We start from the raw sequence: 21,949 nt of genomic DNA on the forward strand, positions 1-21,949 counted from the left end.
GAGGAACATTAAGGACCTCAGAAAGGGTCCAGTGGAAAGACCTATTCAGTCAGGTTGAGGCTTGGTTTCAGTCTTGGCAGGATGGGTCTGGAGCTGTCCACTCTGCTGCTTACCCCTAATGTGCAGCCTCCTTGTCTGGTCAGTTGGTTGCCCAGATTGGAAAGATAAGTCTTACTGGGGTAACACTCACCAGCCAGCACTGTGTCATCCTTCTGCTCTGGGCTCAACCCCACAGCAGCTGCTGGGCCTCCCCTGATCCCAGCCCCAGTGAGGGCAACCAGGGCTCAGCCAGTCAGTGAGGCCCCCTATGCGGAGCTCTCGTCTCTCCGGATGCCAGCTGTGTAGGTGCCACGCAAAGTGATGTTTACCGAGTGGCCGGCGTGGCTCCCAGGCTCGGCTCGGACACCTGCTCCCTGGCTGCGGTCAGGAACCCCTCCCAGGTAAGCCCCGCCCCCCCGGGGCCTCTGGGGTACTTACCTGAGTCTGCTTTCTCTCACCCCATCCCAGGATAGAGTCACGCTGTTGCTTCTGGGGGGTAGGCTTCTCGGCAATCCCCTGAACCCGAGTCAACTGCGTACTTATTATATATGGATTTTAGGAATTTAATTTCTTTAGGTGATATGTGCCGGCACTTCGAGTAGATGCCTGTCACTATTTTATAACTTTTTGTTCTTTTCATGTCCCTCCTTGGGTCACATGGTCTGGAATCCACACACCTAAAATGTGAGAATTAAGAAACCACCACTGAAGGGAGATAGCGTGGTGTGTCCCCAGATCGGGGGGGGGGGGGGACCCGGCACGTCACCGCGGCTGGAGAGGGGGAAGCGTCTTGAAAATATTGGCCTCTCTGTGTAAAACAGCGATCATGCTTCTTCCAGAGAAACCAGCGACACAGATGCTCCCCTTCAGAGAGCATAAGTGCAGAAAGGAGTTATTTTTTGTGGGGGGAGGAAACAGACTAAACTTTTCTCCAGGGCCCAGGATTCACTGATCTTCAGATAGGCTGTGGGACCAACCTGCGCCACCTGAGGTGACCCCAGTGAGGGCCTTGCCCTCTGGAAGCCACCGTCTGCACGCAGACCCCATGTTGGTGAGGTCCGGAGCCACCCCGCTACCCCCAGTGGCTCACAGCACACAGACCCACCACCGTCACACAGCTCACTGCTGGTTTAGAGAGACTTCGGCAGACGATGCCCGTTGTAAAAGGAAGTTTTATTTTTTTTTACACTATAACTGTGTTAGATACGAAATGTAATATTCTTAGAAAATACAGAAAAATATAAGTAAATTTTATGAAAATAAAGAAATATAATCTACAACGCAGATATAAAAAGCCCTTAATGTGCTGGGCTACTCCTGCTGCATCTCTCTTTAATAGAAATCCTCAGTCTTGACCAGACCACTGTTAAAACCCATGAACTGATCCAGAGGCGAGTTCATCATATCAAATTCCACCTTTACACCAAAATTGACTGGATCCTTCTTGCTTTTCTTAGCCTTGACGACCTTAGAGGAGAGAGGAGAAAGACGTGGTGAGACCCTAGGGGCTGCTGCAAAGGTGTGCAGCTCTTCCTCCCACAGGCACTGGGTCTCCGGCTCTGTCAATGGCTCCGTCCATCCCCCATCCCCTTGGAGGCTCCTTCTCTCTCTCTCCTGAGTCCTGCACTGTACCAAGGAGGGCTGTTGTCTTCCTTTCAATGATAATGACATCTGTCAGGGTCTCTATCAATGAAACGGTTAGTACGGCTGTGTCTTCGTCACTGTCTCAGTTCCCAGCACACAGTGAGCCCTCAGCCAGGTGGTTTCTTATTCATATGAATATATACTTATTCATATGAATATACACTTATCATAGTATTATTTCTCTTGTGCAATAAGTCGCACCCATGACTTTAAGAATTATCCTTAAACTGGCAAGTGCTGCTGCTGCTTGCTGTCCCTGCCGCCAAACCCGGCCTCTCCCTAATGCATCTCTCCAGAGAATTACTAGAGTACTTTGTGCTACAATGTCAAAGTCATCAGGCATTCTTCTGCATGAAATTTTTCAAGTGGTTACTTACTTTCACAATGAATGTTCCATTTCCGTTTATTTCTCAAAAAAGAAAGACCCCATCTGCTTCCTGACCCGTTCTCCCCCCCTGGCCTCATCTTGCCACTGTCTCCACATCATGCATGGCATTTCTGTTGTACGGAAACTGTGTTGTCTCTCAGTTTGGAGGATATGCGTCCATCATGGCCTTTGCCTAGAACTCTTTCCAGTGCCTACTTTGCTGGGGAAAACTACCTGGTGCAGACGGATTTCCATTTTTGTGTAGGGCAGTCAGATGTGTATGGTCTCCCCTAACCATGTACGGTCTTACATCAACCCTATGACGCAGAAACTGTGACCCTTGCAGAGGACCCCAAGCTCCTTCTCCAGCGTCGGGCAAGTGGTGACTCCTGAAGCCAGGACGCTAATCACGTCCATCCTGTTCAAAGCTCTGCTCTCAACTATTATGAGAAGTTGCCTCCCTGCCTTCCTAACGTCTTCAAATATTTCCTTGTTTAGCTTAAGCGTCCTATCTTTTTGAACTCTATGTGAATGTCATTTCCTCGCAGCCTTTTAAAAATCCTCCACTTAAAATGAATGCAAGGTATGGCTGTGTTCTCCCCCCCACCTGCTGGACCCTACGTGTCTGAAAACAGGAACCTGGCGCCCTCAAAACCTGAACAAAATTATTTGCCTCTTTTGGCAAACTAACATTCCTCTGTCCCGATCCCACCTGGATGAAGCTGTGAGTCCCACACGTGAGTTTCAGCTTCTGATCCATCATCTTCAGCTGGAAGCAGAAGAGTCGAAGCTTGTCTCCTCTCTCACACTTGATGTCGTGCCACCTCTCGGTCCCCACGACCTCCATCGTTCCTGTGTTATCCTGGATCTCGTACACTGTCGTCTTCCGATTCACTTTTTTCTGTAACAGAAACGCAGTGTTCAGAGTCTGAGGTCATTGCAGTGATTTCCACGTGGACGAGGCGGCACCTGGTGGCTCAGGAAATGCTGGACCTGAGGAAGCAATCACAGACGCGACGCACACACCGCTGCGGCAAGGGCTTCTCGGGGGAACTTGCCTTTGATTATCCTGCTTTTGTCTGTTCTTCCCCTTTCTCATTCTAGCTATTTTCTTTCTGCAATTCTAGAACAATGAGGTTTCTTCCTATTTTCTGCTGCTTCACCACAAGGGAAGCGTTGATTGCTTAAGGTAACTGGAATCAGAGGAGCTGAACTCTGGCGGGCTCCTTTAGCTCCTGTCCTTAGGCAGAAAGGAACCGACACGACCATGACTATTCGTTCAGTCGGTTATAAGAAACTGATATAACAAGTAAGTTTCCAGTACCTCACTCTCTTTTTGAACCTTCTTCCTGTACCCACTCTTCTCCAAATCTTATCTCCACTGACCAGGATCCTACAGTTCACGGTCTATGGCTTCTCACTTTCTTAAGTTATAACTTCTCAATTCTCTAAATGCATTTCTCTGGTCTCTTAAAGACAGTGTAAGACAGGAATGGGAGTAAACTAAGGGGCCATCTCGGAAGAGAGGCATTTAGGATCATGAAGCATGTAAGATCGTATGAGATCCTCTGGGATACCAGGGGAGTTCGGAACAGTTTGGGGATTACTGAATGCATCACATCAACTAGTCCTCATGGACATGCCATAGCAGTAAAACTCTCCAGCCATCCCTCCGCCTTTTGGGGAAATAATGGAATTAGACTGCCACGTCTTCCAAATATCATGCAATATGAACGCTTCGTCTTCAACTCTTTATAAATAATGTATTATAATAAACAGGCTAGGGGGCACAGCCTTGAATGATTATATTATCTGCCTACATGTTGAAAGTATCCCCGTTCAGGAGAATAGAAGCCAATAATATTTATCGCTCTGAATGTGTGCGATAAATCTTGGTTAGGGCAGTCTGTTATTCAAAGTAAAAAGAAAAAGAAAAAAAAAAAGATTTATACAGTCATGGAGGAGCTCAGCGATATAATTATGATTTATACCCTGTGCTGTCCTTGCTCATGGAGGGTTAAAATAATTACTACTGGTAAAATGACAAGGTTTCTAGGGACTCCTTTTCAAAGAATTTGCATGAAGGTATCTCGGTTAGCAGACGAGCAGGCTCCTCGTCCTGTTTCCTGTCATGGGGCACACTCGACCTCCTATCTGCAGTCGGGTCACAGGCCGGAGCCAGGCTCCATCCCCGGGTCCATGGGCAGAACCTGGCCAGTGAAAACACTCAATTTCAGGTACGGATGGAGAGGAAAAAAAACATTTTAAGGGATTTACCTCATGCAGCAGAAATAATCCATACACAAATGTTCCTGATGCTTGCTTATAAAGATTATCGATCTTGGGGGTTTCACTTGCTCTTTTGATGATGCTGTTTGGGACCACGATCAACTGGGAAGGGTCCGCTTGGTACACGGATGAGGTTTTGTTGATCTCCAGGATTCCTCTGCACTCGTAGTAATCTAATATAGTAATGATATTCTCTTTTGTGAATTTCTCCTTCAGGCTGCTGTTCAAAACCTTCACATGGAAAAACTGAGTGGGAGTGGCCACCGTAGCATGAAACATTCTGGTTTTGCCCTCTTCCGGGGACTCGTATTCAAATGGCTCCATTGCCTTCAGTACCAGGACCGTCAGGGGGCCCTGCTGAAGGACACGTCCTCTAGGAGCAGCCTGATGTGGGGCCTTCACCGTCTGGCTCTGTGTTGGAGAGAAACAGGGAAACAGACTTATATGTCTGGGCAGGGAATTCCAAGCAGGTCACTTTCTCACATGCAAAGCCTTCATGGTAGCCGGGGGACCGCAGCGACCCTCAAAGGTATTTGGAGCTGGAGCCAAGCTAGAAGGGAACTGCCTGACAGAAAGGAAAAGCTGACAAGCCGGTGGCTTCTCTAACAGATGTACGAGGTAGCAGACAGCAGCCCAGGAGCCCGAACACCCGCATTTCGACAGAATCTTTCTGAATGAAAGCCTGATCCTCATGGAATCGGGGACGACCAGAGCCTCGCCCAGAAGGAAGATTCAAGTATTTTATTCAAATCTATCCCCCACCCATTTAGTGTTCAACGACTCAAGAAAACAAAGTGTGAAGAACAGACAACAGGGACAGCCCTGGAGGGGGGAACTGACGTCCACAGAAGCCATGGAGATTCCAGGTTCTCGGTGTATCTGGGGCCCTGCTGAGGGTCCAGCTCATGTCATCCCCGCTCGAGAAACAGGGCTGTTAGGGGCTCCCAGGTCCCCATTCTCCATGGCTCCGGGGGGGATATGGGCTGGAACCATGAGTCCACAGCAGTCCTGGGTGACAACAGGAAGACAGCCGTGTTCCCCTCTAGACCCCTTGCTCCCTGTGTCCTGGTCTGCATGAGGAGCCGGCGAATCAGGTCATGAAGAGGAAACCACCTGTCTGGCCGTGAGTACGGCGGGCTAGGCTGGGTCTTGGGTTCGTGGCACACGGAGCCCAACCATTCACCCCCACAGCCGCGACGTACTTAGACTGGTCTGGCCCGGGGTAGGCCCCGCGGCGACTGCCACCATCCTTTCTGCGGCTGTGGCTTCTCCTCCTGTGACCCACCCACCCACAGCACGGGGAGCCCCTTGGCCCAAGCGAGCTGGGATGCCTGCGGCGGCCGCGGCGGCGGCTCCCGGGTGCGGGAAGACTTGGCAAGGAGAAGCGGGGAGCGGTACCTGGGGAAGCGCGGGGAAGACCGGAGCGGCCGCGGGGGCCGGGGGCGGTGGAAGCCAGGCGGCTGCTGCGGACATGCTGCCCCCCAGACCGCAGGCCGGCCCAGTCTGCGGCGGGGCCACCTTATTCTTTTTGCTCGCGGCCGTCCCTCTGGCGGCAGTTTTTCTTTTCTGAAAGTAGTTTAATGCTCCTGTTAGCGGTTTTCAGGATTAAAAGAAGCACAACACAGTTCGTTACTTTGCTGCAGATTCTTCTCACAGGGAGCGTGGTGTCCGGAGAAACACCAGGCGTCCCCGGCTGTCACCTAGAGTGACAGGCCACAGGTGAGGGCGGGTGAGGGCGGGCAGAGCGGACAGCCCGGGAGGGCGATGCTCACGGATGCAGACGGGTCGCTCCTGGGGCCGCCCCCGAGTCGGGATGGGGAGAGCTCCAGACTCCAGAACATCTGCACAGACGAGGCGACGCCATCACATTTATGTGCCTCCCTTGGCCGGGCACGAGGCACTAAGCACGTGGCCCACAAGGCCTCCACTGGGCAAATCGGCGCTGCTAGGAAACTGGGGAGTCCTGTGGCAGAGCCCCCGCCTGGGCCCAGAGGCCCCTGGTCCTCCTCCCGCTTACCTGGGCCGCGGCGGTCGCCTCCTGGGTCCCGCCCATCAGAGCGCTGCTGCTCGTGGTGGTGGTGGCGGCGGCGGCTGGCTCGGCGCCCGCTCCGCCCTGCTGCTGCTTCTTCTTCTTGGGAGTTTCTTCTGTTTTCGTTTTCTTTGCGACTGACACAAAAACAAGGAGGACGCGCTGAACCGGGAGCGGGGGCAGTTTCAAAGCCAAGTCCTCTCAGCTCCCGCTTGGGATCTAGGTACCCTGGAGTGTGCGCCTGCCCTGCCGGAGCCAGCCTGGCCCTGGGGGACCGACGGCCCCACCGCAGGCCCGGGACTGTGTCCTGCTCTGTGGTGGCTTCCGAACTCCGAACTCGCTCCCCATGCGCTGAGCACGTCCTCCCCATCCTCCGGCTTCCCAGGTGCCTCCAGCCCACCCGTTCCCAGGCCCGTTCTCCCATCATTTCCTTAAAAATCCAAGGTCTTCACACACTCACTGCTCGGTCCTGTTCTTCAAAGGATCTATTACAATAGCAGAAACCAATGAAAGGACATAAGGTACAGGTTGGTGAGGTGACAAAATGGGGACATCGGCCTTTGGATTTTTTTTTTTTTTTTAATTTTGTTTCACTGTGTTGCCTACCAGAGGCAAGTAGTCCATCTCCCTGAGAAGTAGGTTTTATGTTAAGAACACTGCACCCTTGTTACCAGAGGGCAGATGATCACGTGGCAAACAGTGTTAGTAGAAGAGGCACATTCAGGGGCATCTGGGTGGCTCAGTGGGTTAAAACCTCTGCCTTTGGCTCAGATCATGATCTCAAGGTCCTGGGATCGAGCCCCACATCAGCTCTCTGCTTGGCAGGGAGCTTGCTCCCCCCCCGCTCTCTCTGCCTACTTGTGATCTCTGTCAAATAAATAAAAATCTTTAAAAAGAAAAAGGCACATTCATTGGTCGAATGTAATTATTTTAAAATTAGTGATTATTTTGTGATTTGCTAACATTTCCAAGGCACGGGAAGCCTCGCGCTCTCATGCACTCCCTCTATCTTTCATTCTTGTCCCAACACACCCTCCAGGGCAGATCCCAGGAAAGGGGACACCCAGGGCTGTCAGCATGTTGGTCCCTGCGCCCTGTGTGGTCCCAGCCGTGAGTCATGCCCTAGGAAAGGGTATGCCAGCCCCAACCAAGTACTCTTCTACTCAGTTTGGGGAAGGGGGCCCGGGGGGAGCAGTCGGTGTGGGGTCTTCCTTATTACCTTTCATCTTCTCATTTCTGAGTTGCTTAACAATGTCCTTAAGTGGTGGCATGTCCTTGAATAGGTCTATTAGCTTGTCCACGCAGGCAGGTCCTGGGAACTTCTTTTCCATCAGGTCAGCAATCCTGACCTTGTTATACTCTTCTTGCATGTTGGCGGTGAGTCCCAGATCGCGGGCCAGCAGGGACTTGACGATGCTGAACTGGTACTCGTTGATGGCCTCCAGTCCCTTCAGCAGAATAATCCTCTTGTAGTCACTCCCCATCGCTCCGGGTGCGGCTGAGCCTGAAAGAGAAAAATACCGTCCGGTGTTATACCTTCATCCGGATGGTTTAAAAGTTCGGTTGTGTCTGTGTGAGGGAGGCACCCATGCCAAGGTGTTGTCCTTCAGTGTGTGTGACAAAGAGGAACTTAATTTCCAGGTGTGTCACTGTGGGAACTGGGTTGAGAACTGCTACATTCGGGACTTCTAAGAAATTCTTTCCTTTTAGTAATGATAGTTGAGTTGGGTGGGGTTGGGGGTGGGTGTGGTGGCAGGAGGTCTGGAAAGAGGCAGTTGATGCCCTGTGTGGAGTGTGAGCTGTCGGGGGTCGGAGTCCCCACTGCCTCCTGCCATCCCCTGTTGGGGCTGCAGTGGGCCCCTGGATGTGGGCCTGCTGGCTCCTGACTCTGCAGCCTCTCACTCCCAGTGACCGTCTCCCCGCCCCCCCACTCCCCACTGGGTGCCTGCCCAGCGCACCTGGCTCTCCCTTAGTCATACCTTCTCACATCCTCTCTCCCTGAGGCTCGGGCCATGTGCCCCATGTTTTCTGTGCCCTGGCCCCCGGCTCTCTTGTGCAGAATCACAGCCCTGATTGGCCAGAATTACGTAAGAGTTGCTTGAATTTCTTCCTTTTGGGCTACTTTGTCTATTCAGTTATCTCTCCATACCCTACACTTCTAGCCATCTTGAAATCCTTCAGTAGTTCTCTATTTTCTTTGGGAAGTACTCCTTGATCTTTAGCACGGGTTGGAGGCCTTGAATACTGTGTCTTCCTGACTTCTCCCCTTTCCATTTTTCATATTTAAGCTCAAGAAATTTGCATGGCATTTTCATTGTCAGGCTGTCTGCATGAAATGTACTTCTTACCTTTTCTTGGTTTCTTCTTCTTCTTTTTTTTCCTGAAAAGTAAATCTAGAGAATATATGGTCTTCACGAAACTAGTATAATGCATCTTCAAATTCTGCCAAGTTATGTGCATGTGCAGACATGTTCAGCCTGAATCCAATTGTATTCTTATGTTGGATATTTTTACATCGTGTCCTAAACTCAGAATCTAACTCAGCTTATGAAAATCACTACGTGTGAAAAATGCCGCTTTTGTCATTATTTTTTCCTCTCATATCTTCCCTCAACACATGGCTCTGATTGTTAACAGCTTAGACTTAGGAGTTCAGAAGACTTAGCTCCTAGATCATAATCATGCGACCACATACCTCAACAGACAGACTCGGATGTGAGTGAGCGACCTGTACGATGAGACTGAAGCCTGTCCCACAAGCAGACAGAATGGATTCAGAAACAGAAGATAGAAAATGCATGTGGGACCTCTCAGGGTACAAGGTCGAAGTGTCCACACCCACATGCTGTTACTTGTTAAAAGAATAAAATATAAAATGAAAAGGAGAAAATATTTAAAGAAATAATGAGATATACTTCTTGGGATTAAAATAACATGAACATCCTTGAGGAACTGACCAGCAGAGAGCCAAATAGGAAAGGACAGGAAAAACCCACATCAGGACATAATGTAGGGAAACTGAAAAATATCCAAAATAGCAAGAAATATTTGACATCCAGAGAAAAAGAGTGGATCATTTACAAAGTTTCAGAATCACATTTTCAACAGCAAACTGGCATGGAGTACCTACATATCGTATTTCACCCAAATTCTAAATCCACACTTTTGAAATTTCCCAAAATTGTGAAGACAAAAAGTTGTGTGGGTACATGTCGATTTGATGACAAAATTTGTTAGAAAAATATCTGATGTGAGATCTCAGGAGCCTATGTAGATTTTTTTTTTCTTTTTAAAAAATTCCACCTTAAAGCAGGTGCTCACATGTCCAGCTGATGTGGTTTTGAGCGGCATTGTTGGGGCCTGCAGCCGAGGGCCAAGAAAGAATTTTTGAGACATCTTTGGTGCAAAAAGGCGGTTTTATTAAAGCCTGGGGCCAGGAGGACTCAGGGGCAGAAAGAGCTGCTGCTGCACTGGGGTTGAGGGGTGACTGAAGGCAGACTTGGGGTTTGTGGGAAGTAAAGATAAGGGAAGTTTGAAAAGGACTTTCATATGCTAAAGAAGAGGCACAGGCTACTGAAGGCTTAGCTTCAGCCTAACTAAGGTTGTTTTTCCCTCTGGCAAAGCATTACCACTGAGACAGCAAGGAGCTTAAACAACAAAAGCAAAAACAAAAACCCAGACAGCTAGGAGCTTCCTGGAGGAAGGTTATCTTCTGCTGGCCTCAAGTCCTGCTCAACGGGCTGCAGGCTACAAGCACATTTAATCGTATCTACATACATTTCTTTTTGTCCCTGTTTCCCGCAGCATTGCCCTACAACTGGCGGCACCTGTGGGCTGAGAGCCAGGACTCAGGTCTTACTACAAAATCCCTGAGATGTGGTATGGGCCCCAGACGCCCTTCCTAGGCCACTCAAATTCCAAATTTCAAAACATATGTGAACCCAGATGTTTCAGAGAGGTGTTGCCAACATACACTGAAGAAAAAAATAATTTTGAAACCAGAATTCTGTGTCTGGGTCCAATGGCACTGAAATGCAACACAACAAGATGAATCTGTGATACTGACCCACACAATAGATAGAAGACTTGGAACAAGAAGACGCCAAGCAAGCAGTGTTTTGGAAAGTGTTCCCCCAAGAAAATACATGAGGTCAGGGGAAAAAAAAAAAAAAAAGCTACCAACTAAAAAGAGAGAACAAGACCTTGGTAGGCTCTTCCAATATTTTAAAAATAAATAAGGCCCCAACCGAAGAGAAACAAAACAGGAAGTAGATCAGCATGGTGGGGTAGATAGGAACAGGATGTGTGCCCACACCGCTATGGCCTGTTAGGCGAGGTCGAAGATACAAATTTTAAAGTATTGCGAAGAAGCAGCAAGCACAGGATGAACAGTACAGATGCGTGTTACAAGTTAGTCAACACGCAGCAATTCACCTGATGCACATCAAGTGATAAGACCACTAAAAGGCAACATGTCTAAACGGGTTTAAAAAAAATCTACGTGTGTGTCATGGACAAAAACTAACTAAAAGTTTATTAAAAAGTTGCTGCTAGAAGCTGTAGGTGGAAACATTCAAGACAGCAATCAATCTGTCAGTACAGCCTTCAACAGACCTTACGGCGAAGATTTCAATAAGAACCGGAGTTCTAGGGCCCAACAAAGGCTCTACCTTTCAGAAAGACAGAACAGTTTTAACTGCGTATTGGTCCAACAGTCATAATATACATTTTTTATTATGAGCTTCTATTATTCATATTATAAATAGTGTCACAGAGCATATTTCTCACCATATATCCATATACACGTGTTAACAATTGAGAGAACTACAAGGAAGAAATGGACAAAATCTTGATTCTAGTTTGATTCTAGCATATGTTAGTGACTGAACAAAGCAAGAAAAAAAATCAGAAAATACTTAGAGAAGTTGACCAACACTGCTCAGCTTAAAAAAAAAGCTGATCTAACACTTAGGAAATTCCGAAACTTGTATTTAAGATGTTACATTTGTCTCCAATGTACATGAAATGTCTGTGTACTGAGCCCTACAGAACGACCAAAGCATCTTCCGAAATGTGGCTACAGATTTGTCTCCAACCTCCTGTTTTCAAAAAACTCCACCATTTCCACAAACTTGACCATTTGCCTCTGCATCAGAGGAGCCCCGGGAGCCTGCCTGTCCGCCACCCCTGGAAGAGCAGACCCACAGCACAGGCTAGGGCGCCATGTGCTTGAGTGAGCGTGCCCATGAACTTGAGAAACGTTCTGTGCTCTGTGTGTGTGTGTGTGTGTCTTCTCTTTTGTGAAACTGGGATAATACCACAGAATATAGTTTGTGTCCAGACGTGTTTTCTTGCTTCATATCATTGCCTAATACTTTTTTCATACCACACCCATGTGCCCTACCCCAGCGCCCACCATAGCCAGCAAGTTCCCTGGGCCCCCTCCAGGCAAGAAAGCCCAAGCCCGCTTCCCCACATCAGCGCACGCTGTGAACACCCGCAGGACGGATTCTAAAATCCGCAACAGCCCAGATACCTATTGTCCCAGGTAGTGGGACGATTAGGATGAAGGCTCTGAGATTTTCACTTTGCAGAATACACTTGATGCCGGTCCCTCCCCGCTCCCCAAAGTTTCAAACACTCGCTGGCCTCGGGTGATCCTGAGCTGGAGGGACGACCCACAGGTCCTCTACACAAAGCCTGACCGGACTCACCTCACTGAGGATTCTCCTGTATTCCAGATCCCGAGATCTTCCTCAGAGATGTAGCAACCACTATTTGTTCGGCTTGAGGAAGAAGATAAATCGGCCAAGCTCTCAGAATCTGCACTTGAGGGTGCTGCAAACTCCTGAAAGCGGAGAAAATAATTTCTGGGATGAGACAATGGCAGCGGGGAGCGTCACAGAGGAGCCCGCCTCGGCTGCCTCCCCGGAGCTCGGCCCCCCCGAGGCAGATTACGAAACGCAGCGGAGTCGGAGACTCCTCCCAGCCAGGCCTTCAGTCCCATGTGGCCCTGTCAGAGGGGCTGGGCGGCTTTCTCAACAGCGTCCTCATCTGAGGGAAATTATCACTTATTTTGTTTTATTGTATTTTTTTTTTTAACAAATATCTGAAAGGAATTGCAACATTATAACTTTTTTAACAGGCAGGCTTCGGTGTGGGTCAGAAGACACCAGAGCCCGTTCGGTGAGACTGAGACCGTGAAGGAAGAGTGAGTCACCAACCCAACTTCCTCTCCGCTCACATAGCAACCCGGGCAGGAGGAGATCGTGGGGGATTTTTCGTGGGTAAACAAGAGTGACTAACCGGCTCATATCGCAGCAATAACTGCTTTGATATTTCGCAGGGCTAGAAGCTTCTAGAAGAGTTGAGGGCTCAATAAAGACTGTTGTCTACAGTGGTTTTTTTCTGTATCTGACAACGGATTCCGTGTGGACAGTTGTCATCCTGAGACGTCGGATAAGAGGAGCCGTCAGCACGCGGGGCGCTGGTGACCTACCGTCTGACTTCCAAGGAGGAAGGGGCCGGGAAACGAAAGGGGTCCCAAAGACCAGGGCACGTGAAGGGAGAAGAAAACCGATTGAGTTCATTGGAACCAAGTTTGCGAAGGAGGAGTGTTGCCGTCTGGGTTTGAAAACCTTTGAATGTGCAGGAGTGAGTCAGGCGGAATCAGGGGGGTCTGGCTGGTGCCCAGAATATCGTTGGCGTGTTGTCAGGACTCTTGATGACAGACTTGGGTTCTGCGTACCGGGGCGCACTGGGTGCTCTTAATGATGAAGTTCTAGAACCTAGGTGAGGTTCGGTGGGCTGAGGTCTGGAGCCGATGATCAAGAAAGAATTCTTGAGAGCAAAATGGTGGTTTATTAAAGCTCGGGGAAGGACCAGTGGGCCGGAAGAGCTGCTGCCCCGGGTAGTGAGGGGTGGCGGTTGGGGGAAGGTGAGCGGAAGGGAGGCTTCAATGGAGCTTTCATACGCTAAAGAGGCCCTACCGGGTGTGGGGATACCGGCCTCGGGCTTGACGGTTGTTGTCTTTTGGCCGGCCATTAACATCCACATCCTTGGGAGATTCCTGGTGGGCTGTCACAATCCTGCTATCAAGCGTCTTTGTTAGTGAGATTTAGGTTTGGAAGAGATTTAACTGTATTTACGTTCCCTTCTACTTCAGCCTCCTTCAGTTTTGTTTATGGTGGGGAGGATGACATTAGGGTTTGAGGAACTGAGTTATTTGCCTCTGGAAATTGTGCTATTGATAAGGTAACTTCTTTGTTTGTAGATCTCTAAGACATTTGTAAGCCAAGGGAGACTCAGGTCTTGCAGGACTGTGCTCTCAGCAAGTTAACTCTTTGTTTTTCTTTTAGGGCCGTCAGGGGTGCCTGAGGAATGTCACCTGTATTACCGAGGGGAGGAGGGGAGGGCAGCAGGTGGAGAGGGGGTGCCAGGTGCCAGCCTTTGCTCCCTCATCATTAACATGAGGAGTGGAGGGATGCTGGGGAGGTCAGAGGGCCCCAAACCAGAGGCCAGGAGGCAGAGGACAGGAATATCCATAATTCAGGATGTTTTCTTTTCCCTGTACTAGAAACTAACTTCCGTGGGGGTGATGCCGTCCATTGTTTCTCCAGTGAAAACACACAGGCTACTGGCCCAAAGGGAAGGCAGAACAAGACTCCTACATCCTTATGATGTAGGTTCACAATCTTCATAAAAGCTCTGGAAGCCGCAGCCAGCAAAGGATTCTTGAGACATCTTTGGAGCAAAAAGGTGATTTTTATTAAAGCACAGGGACCGGACCCCTGGGCAGAAAGAGCCCTGCGCTGGGGTTGTGAGGAATGGTGGATTATATACTAGGGAGTTGGGGGAGGTAAGACAAAAGGGAGGCGTCCAAAAGGACTTTGAAATGTTCAAGACCCTCAGGATACTGGAGGCCTGGCTGTTGGCAAGCTAAAGCAGTTTTCCCGTCTAGCAAAGCAATCACGTGGGGATGGTTGGGAGTTTCCCAGTGGAAGCATTCTATCCTCTCCCGTCTCTAGTCCTTGTCTGCAGGCTACAGGTCAGGAAGAAATTTAACTTTGTTTACGTTTCCTTCTGCCTCAGTTTCCCACATCACTTGTGGAAGGGAGGGTGATGTTAGGGCTCTAGGAAATGGAGTTAAGGGTCTCTGAAACTTAGCCTATTGATGTGTAAATGAGTAAGACATCAGGAAGACGGAGGGAGCCTCCTGTCTTGCTAGACTGTGATCTCCATTAGTTAATCAGTTCCCCCCCCCCCCTTCCCTGAGCTTTAGGGCAGCTGGGAGTGTCTGAGGAATGGCACACGTGTCCAAGGGTGGGGACATGTCACACATATCCAAAGGTGGGGCTGGGTGGTCGCGGGGTGTAGCTAGTGCTCTGTCCTCCGCTTGCTTTCTGCTCCCTCATCACATCGGTGCACTTAGAAGGATAAAAGCAAACCAAAGAGTGAAAAACAGATGCACCTTTGCCCTGACTCCTAGTCAGTGGTCCAGCAGTTGGTGACTTGGGTCATTCTAGAAATCCACGTTGATTTATCAGGCCCTCAACCCAGTGAAAGATCAGTGTTCCAGAATTTGCAAGGCTTCCTTGTAATGATACCAGCCCACTGGGAGATGGAAGAACTCTTAATATTGGGGGTGGGAATGTCTGGGAAATGTGCGTGACCTCCTGTCATCTCAAGTCCTCTTCCCAAGTGCTGACTGAGAAGACCCCTTAAAATCCTCAGGCAAGAGTCACCACCAGGTTGATGCCCTTTGTCTGTGTTGCTGACAGAGAGGTCTCCTACGGGGAGGAGCTAGAGCAGGGAGAGGGCATCCGCACCGAGAAATAACGGGCAGGTCCTTAAATTCCGTCTTAGACCTGGGGCTGCAGATGAAGGTCTAGCGAGCTGGAGTTTCAGAGACGAAAACTGGAGGGCGGGTGGCGGGCATCGGGCCGAGCACCGTCCAATCGGAACTCCCCACCTCTGGTACTTCAGGGCCCGAACAAAACCTGTTCCTGAGCCAACCAAGCTATTTACATGTTTACCAAGTTATCCGGCACAGGAATTAGTATCTTGTAAGAACCAACACTTGGCTGTATTAATTTTCGTTGTGTTTTGTGTCTATTTTACTGTTTGTTTGCTGTTTACTCCTTTGTTTTGTCTGTTTACCTCTGTTTCACAATATACAAAATCAGATTTGTGCATCGACTTCTGTTTATAGCTTTGTTACTTCTATATACTACTTATCATTTGCTTTGCTCCTTTTTTCCCCTAATGTTGGAAGACGTCAATTTCTATCAATTAGATTAGTACTCTCTTCTTTTAAATTAAAACACTTGAAAAGTAATGTTTTTTCTCTTAGCACTACTTTTGCCTGGCTCCCTACGTCTTAAGGGATGTGATTTTATCATCCCCGATCATCTTTGGCATTAAGTAATGGCTTATTATGAAATGTGCTACATGATCTCAAGCAAGTTGAAAATGTTCTAGATATTGTAATATTGATTTCTAATTTAGTCTTGTTGCGGTCATGAAATATGCTCTTAAGATTTCAGAGGTGAGCTTTAATGAGACTCACTTTAAGTCCCTGCCTATGTCTTACTTTGATGAGCAGAAAGGTGTTTTTCTTCTTGTTCTATCAGTTACTGTGTCAGAGTTTTTAAGTATCCATGATTGTTGATTTATCTTATACTGTATTAATGCTATTAAGTTTTGCTTTCTAATTGGAAGCTTTAATTAGATGCATTTTATGAGTGGCTATAAATTTCTGATAAATTGGCCAAGATAATTCTCAAGCTTCTCTTTTTGTCCTGTCTCTAACCTGCTTTCTCTGACTCATGTCAGAGCTTGGCTTAGCCTTAGTTAAAGTGGATTTGTGTAACTCCCACGCTGTTTTCCTGCTCCTGCTTATTTGTCATGACTCAAACTCAGACTCATGTCAGGGATTGGTCTGGGTTTTCTTGGGGTGTGTTTCATAACAGCCCCTGCTCTGGTGCTTGGGCCTTCTTCCCAGGATTCAGGCTCTCGGGTGTCAAGCTGGATGACAAGAGTTTCTGTCTCCGCTTCAGCCATCTGATATGTTCCCCAGCACTGTTGGCCATCTTGTGCCTCGACTGCTTTTCAGCTTTATTGACATGTCACAGACACATAACGCTGTGTACCTTTAAGGCATATGTGTTGATTTGATACACTTACATGTTGCAAAAGGATTGACCTGAGCCTTATCTAATACCTCCTTCATATCACTTAATTGCCATCCTCGCTTGTGCTGAGAACATTCGAGGTTTGCTCCCTCAAATATGTGATCTGCGTTGTTGACTGCAATCATGATGCTGTGTATCACACCCCCAGAACCCGCTCAGTTTATACCTGCCAGTTTGAGACTTGACCAATATCTCCTCATTTCTCTGCACCTACCCAGCTCCTGGTAAGCTACACTCTACTCTTTCAGTGAGTTCAGCTTTCTTTCTTTCTTTTTTTTTTTTTGGATTCTACATAGAAGTGAGATCATCCAGCATTTGTCTTCCTCTGTCTGAATTATTTCGCTTAGCTTAATGCTTTCTAAATCCATCCATCCATGTGGTCACAGATAGCAAGATTTCCTTCTTCATGGCTGACTAATATTCTACTGTGCATAGACATCGCATTTTCTTTATCCATACACCACTGATGGACACGTATGTTGTTTCCATATTTTACCTATTGTGAATAATGCTCCAATAAACATGGAGGTGACGTATATCTCTTTGATATCCTGTAGTCCCCTTTGGATATATACCCAGAAGTCGGATTGCTGGGTCATATAGTAGTTCCATTTTCAGTTTTTTGAGGAACCTCTATCCTGTTTCTGACCATGGCTACACCAGTTTGCATTCCACTGACAGTGCACGAAGGTTCCCTTTTCTACAACTTTGCCAGCATGATTATCTCTCATATCTTTGATAATGGCCATTCTAACAGGCATGAGGGGACAGCTCATTGTAGTTTTTGGTTTGCATTCCCTGATGACTGATGTTGAGCATTTTGTCATGTACCTGTTGGTTATTAATATGTCTCCCTTGGAAAAATGTCTGTTTAGTTCAACTGCCCATCTTTGAATGGGCAGATCTGGGGATGGAACTCAGTATTTCCCTGCAGCTGGAGATGGGGAAGCATCTTCCAAAATATTGGCCTCTCTGTATAAAACAGCGATCGTGCTTCTTCCAGAGAAACCAGTGACACAAATGCTCCCCTTCAGAGAGCATAAGTGCAGAAAGGAGTTATTTTTTGTGGGGGGAGGAAACTGAATAAAACTTTCTCCAGGGCCCAGGATTCACTGATCTTCAGATAGGCTGTGGTATACACAGTGTACCGGGAACAGAAGAGACAGGTGACTTGGAGCCCATCAAAATGAGAAACTTGAGTGCATCAAACTACGAGAGCAACAGAGTGAAAAGGAAACCTTTTCCTTTGGAAAGACAGAAACTGTTTGTGAATTCTGTATCCGCCTGTGAGGAATTAATGCAGAAACACCACTACTAATCAGTGAAACACAGATTGTAAGGACCTATTTTATATTTTTATTTTAGCCAGAGGCTTCCCCTGAGGTTCAACAATAACTTTGTGGTTTAACCCCTAGACTGTCCCTGCTCCCCTTCCCCCAGGGGACTTAAAAACGAGTCCTGGAAACCAGCTCCAGGTGTGGAGGCCAAGAAAAGCAAGGCTGTACCCACCTCGGGTCTGGCCCTGACATAAGCACAGCCATCCTGGCAAAGCAAAGCCAGCACCTTGCGCTGTAAGAGTGGGTTAGCATCAGAATGGCCACCCTGAGGACCGGGAAGCCATTTGACTGAGCGTCCCTAACCAGCCCACAGGGTGCCCATAACTTGAGATAAGAGAAAGTAGCTAAAACCTAAGAAACAAGTTAACCATATACCACCACAGGGACCAAATGTTGAAGAAAAACAAATAGTTCACTTGCAGAGGTCACAATCCTGCTAGACTGGAGTCTCCCTTGGTTTGCAAATGTCCCGGTGATTTACAACAAAAAGGGCCATCTCTTGAATGGCCCAATTTCCAGAGACAGATTGCTCAGTTCCTCAAGGCCTACGGTCGCCCTCCCCACCATAAAACTGAAGGAGGCTGAGGCAGAAGGAAATGTAAATAAAGTTAAATTTCTTCTAAACCTAAATCTCACTTATTCTAAACCTAAGTCTCACTTAACCGCCAGGAGGGCGCCAGGGTGACGCTGGGGTGGCAAAAGGTTAAACAAAGTTAAACTGTCAAAGGGGGGCACAAGAGATGTATGTAGCTGTGAAGAAGTGCCTTGAAAATGCTACATCAACCCTTGGCTTGGAGTGCTCGGGGGCCTTGTTGAAACCCGCTGCGCTGGGCGGATACTTGGACCCCAGCGAGCTGGAAATAAACCTCACTGTGTGACTTGCATTGTCGAGAGTGTTCTCTGTCTAACTGAGGGTGGTCAACTCCATACCCTAACAAGGTGACCGACCTGGTTTAAAAATGGGCAAAGACTTTGAATAGACTTTTTTTCAAAAACGCTCTACGAATGGACAATGATCATAGGAGAAAATGGGCCCTAATACTTGATACTCATTGAATAGTCCTTATGGAAATGAAAGTCAACACAGTGAGCTACCACAACAGGCCCGCCAGGACCGCTGCTCCCAAACAGAAAACAGCAAGAACCATCAGGATTCAGACAAGTCACAACAACCCTTGTGCACTGTGGCTGGACATGTAGAACAAGGCAGCCATTATGCAGAGAATATGAAGCCTCGTAGAAATTAGAAATAGAATCATTGCGATCCAGGAATTCCAGTGCTAGGCTCAGAGCCACAAAGTGAGAGCAGAATCCGAAAGGAACAGCGACAGACCTTGGATATCCCAGCAGCCTTCGCAGGAACCCAGACATTGGAGCAACGCAAGTGTCCGTGAACGGGTGAGTGGGTTAATAAAGCGCGGTGTGTGATGCAATGGAATATCAATAATTCCACCTTAAAAAGGAAGGAAATTCTCATTACGGTCAGTGCATTCCTCATCCCACCCCCAACCTCCCCCACGCCCTTCCCATCTCCCCTCTGACAACCACCACTTTGTTCTTTGTATCTAAGAGTCTCCTTTTTCTTGTACATCTGAAACTGCTGTACCACCATATACTATGATACTTGAATGAAAATAAATAAATACATAAATGTGATCATTTATAGGAGAAAGGAAAAAAAAAAAAGAAAGAAAGAAAATTCTGGCACCTGATCAACCTGGATAAACTTTGAGGACATTATGCTCAGTGAAGTATGACAGTCACAAAAAGACGAATACTGTATGATTGCGGTTGTATGAGGTACGTAGAGCATTCCCATTCACAGAGACAGAAAGCAGTGTTTCTGGTGTTTGCTGGGAGCTGCGGGAGGGAGACTGGGGACCTTGCGGCTTGTCAGGGACAGAGTTTCCGTTTTGCAAGGTGCAAAGAGGTCTGGGAGTGGTCACACAACCCTATCAATGCCCTCCACACTACTGAGCAGTAGACTCAACAGTGGTGAAGATGGTGAATTTTATGTGAGATGCGTTTTTCCACAATGAAAATTAATCTCGGATTAATTTGCAATTAATTAATTGCAAGTGGGCAGTGCAAAGAGCCACATGGACAACCCTTTGGCAACAGCTATTCAGTAGAAAAGAGTAAGTCTAAGAAGCGCTGGGGGCCCCGAGGGAAGTAAGTGAACATGTGCCTGCACCGGCAGTCTTACAAAAATACACCCCAGGCAGAACCACAGAGAAGAAAACAGAAAGTCTGTCACATAGTAACAGGAGGTTAGGAGCCGGAGGCTATGAGAGTTTGCTTAAGGCATTTGTCTTTAAGGAGAAGAGACATAAAAAATTGTTAAAAGAAACTTGGTAAGAAGGGAGAAAAAGAAAGCAAACTGAAATGAACAAAGATGGTAGAATCAAATTAAAACATATTCACAGAATAGGTGCATAAACAGACCAAATTCCCCAGCTCAGAGACAAGGGTTTTCAATTTGGATTAAATACACATCCACCTATATGTCCGCGACCAAATCCACATAAAGCGTTAAGTTGCTTAACAAAAACTTAGAAAAAGTGATATTATTCAAAGCTTAACTTGAAGAAAGCCAGTTTAGTAGTGTAGCTTATAATAAGGTTTTAGGGAAAAAAAATGTCAGTACGGATGGAATTCACTACATATAGATGAAATATTCAATCCCCAAGAAAGCAAAAGTTTAATTATGTATTTATATAATAATAAAAATGTATATAATTTGTTATCATTTTACTCAATACAGAACCATACAGTAATTTTTTCTTTATTTTCACATGTGCACACGTAGTACATATACTTGCACAGATGGGCAAGCTATCTGTAAAATACACCACTGAAATCAAGAGAATGACAATGAGAAATGGACACACTCACCCTCAGAAGGGGTGGTTTCACCGTCTCCACTGCTGAAAGAACAAGGTAAAAAATAGTGAAGATTTAGGCTTAGATTCGATCAACACAAGTCACAAGCTTAAGAACCTTTATCTGAATTTACAGGATGTGGAATCCCAGGCTGGTAAACTCTTCGCAAGCACACATGGAATAGTAACAGAATGTTCTCCACGTGCCAGGCCACACAAAGTCAACGTGTACCCCCAAGCCGGGTCATGTGTTTAAAACTCTCTCTTCCTTACCCCTTGGCACCAGGGCAAGTTGTCTGTGACGCAGTGAAGGAGGAACCATCCAAAAAGGGTTGAGAATGCCTCTGTCCCTTGTAGTAGAATGAAACTCAAAACAAAATTAAAGACTCGAGAAAAAGTAAAGAAGCTACATTTTGGTGCAACTGTGTTTGTGGAGGTGAGAGGTTGTCTCCTGAGGGGCACTCTAAAATTGGGCTAGCCCCTTAGTATTAATGCCCACAATACGGCGTTGTATCATGATTCCTGGATATTAGCTCATGATGATTTTCCCACGCTACTGTCTTGTCTTTTAGCCAGGCCCAACAGCAGTCACCAGATTTCCTTCTCAACCTCCAGGGGACAAAAACAAAGCTTTCCTCTAAATGCCCACTTATGCCAGCAGACGTGTGACAATTAATGTTACATTTCCACGAGTCCGAACGCATTTCCCGTTGCTCAGGCCCCAGGGTGGCAGAATGAAAGATGTCTGTTTGCCATCTAGAGAGGGAAGGACTAGAATCAGTTTTGACTTTTCCGAACACGGCTGATACATCCCTTTGCCTCCCAGACAATCCCATAATTCGTTCTCCACGGTGATGGTGTAGTTGCCCACTGGGTACCCTGGGGCTTTCCTAGAGAGATTCGCACAGGTCTCACCTCCCCGGCTACGTCCTCCACTTGGATCCTCGGATATGCAGGTATCACCGTCTTGTCTGAATGGGAAAACAAAATAAAACAAAACAGAAAAGCTCTGCCAAGGCTACTTTACGAGGTTACAATCTCATGAAGGACAGAGCAGATGACGCTTTCTGAAACATAACAAGGAAAAATGTCAGTGGTGAGAGTCCCTCAAAGAGGTGGTCGTTGACATCCATCTCACACTGTGCTAACATTAAGGGGGAAAGAGGTAT

General features: G+C 47.4%; 1 protein-coding gene and 1 long non-coding RNA gene across 6 annotated transcripts; one reads left to right on the forward strand and one right to left on the reverse strand.

The window, feature by feature from the left end:
* Window positions 1-1,193: 1,193 nt before the first annotated feature.
* MNDA (myeloid cell nuclear differentiation antigen) lies at window positions 1,194-12,271 on the reverse strand. The gene is made up of 7 exons (XM_059147022.1): window positions 12,083-12,271; window positions 7,588-7,872; window positions 6,357-6,505; window positions 5,738-5,905; window positions 4,328-4,750; window positions 2,763-2,951; window positions 1,194-1,506 (listed from the first exon to the last, which is right to left on the reverse strand). The coding sequence occupies exons 2-7, from the start codon at window positions 7,850-7,852 to the stop codon at window positions 1,372-1,374; spliced, it is 1,329 nt and encodes a 442-aa protein (XP_059003005.1). The 5' UTR covers window positions 7,853-7,872; window positions 12,083-12,271; the 3' UTR covers window positions 1,194-1,371.
* Window positions 12,272-12,304: 33 nt separating this feature from the next.
* On the forward strand, window positions 12,305-21,189 carry LOC131815287 (uncharacterized). Of its 5 annotated transcripts, none has more exons than XR_009347641.1 (4): window positions 12,305-19,300; window positions 19,565-19,698; window positions 20,708-20,838; window positions 20,917-21,189. It is a non-coding gene; the product is annotated as an uncharacterized LOC131815287 (long non-coding RNA). The 5 variants fall into 5 exon arrangements; XR_009347639.1 differs by having other exon boundaries at window positions 19,568-19,698; XR_009347640.1 differs by having other exon boundaries at window positions 12,305-19,296.
* The last annotated feature ends 760 nt before the right edge of the window (window positions 21,190-21,949 follow it).

Source organism: Mustela lutreola, chromosome 14 (assembly GCF_030435805.1).
Source record: "Mustela lutreola isolate mMusLut2 chromosome 14, mMusLut2.pri, whole genome shotgun sequence".
NCBI lineage: Eukaryota > Metazoa > Chordata > Mammalia > Carnivora > Mustelidae > Mustela > Mustela lutreola.

Excerpts from the sequence above, each read along its gene's own strand:
- MNDA (XM_059147022.1), bottom strand. The coding sequence starts at position 7,852 with ATGGGGAGTGACTACAAGAGGATTATTCTGCTGAAGGGACTGGAGGCC. Across the intron at positions 6,506-7,587 it reads CAGAAATGAGAAGATGAAAG|TCGCAAAGAAAACGAAAACA; the intron begins GTAATAAGGAAG and ends TTTTTGTGTCAG. Across the intron at positions 1,507-2,762 it reads GGACTCACAGCTTCATCCAG|GTCGTCAAGGCTAAGAAAAG; the intron begins GTGGGATCGGGA and ends CTCTCCTCTAAG.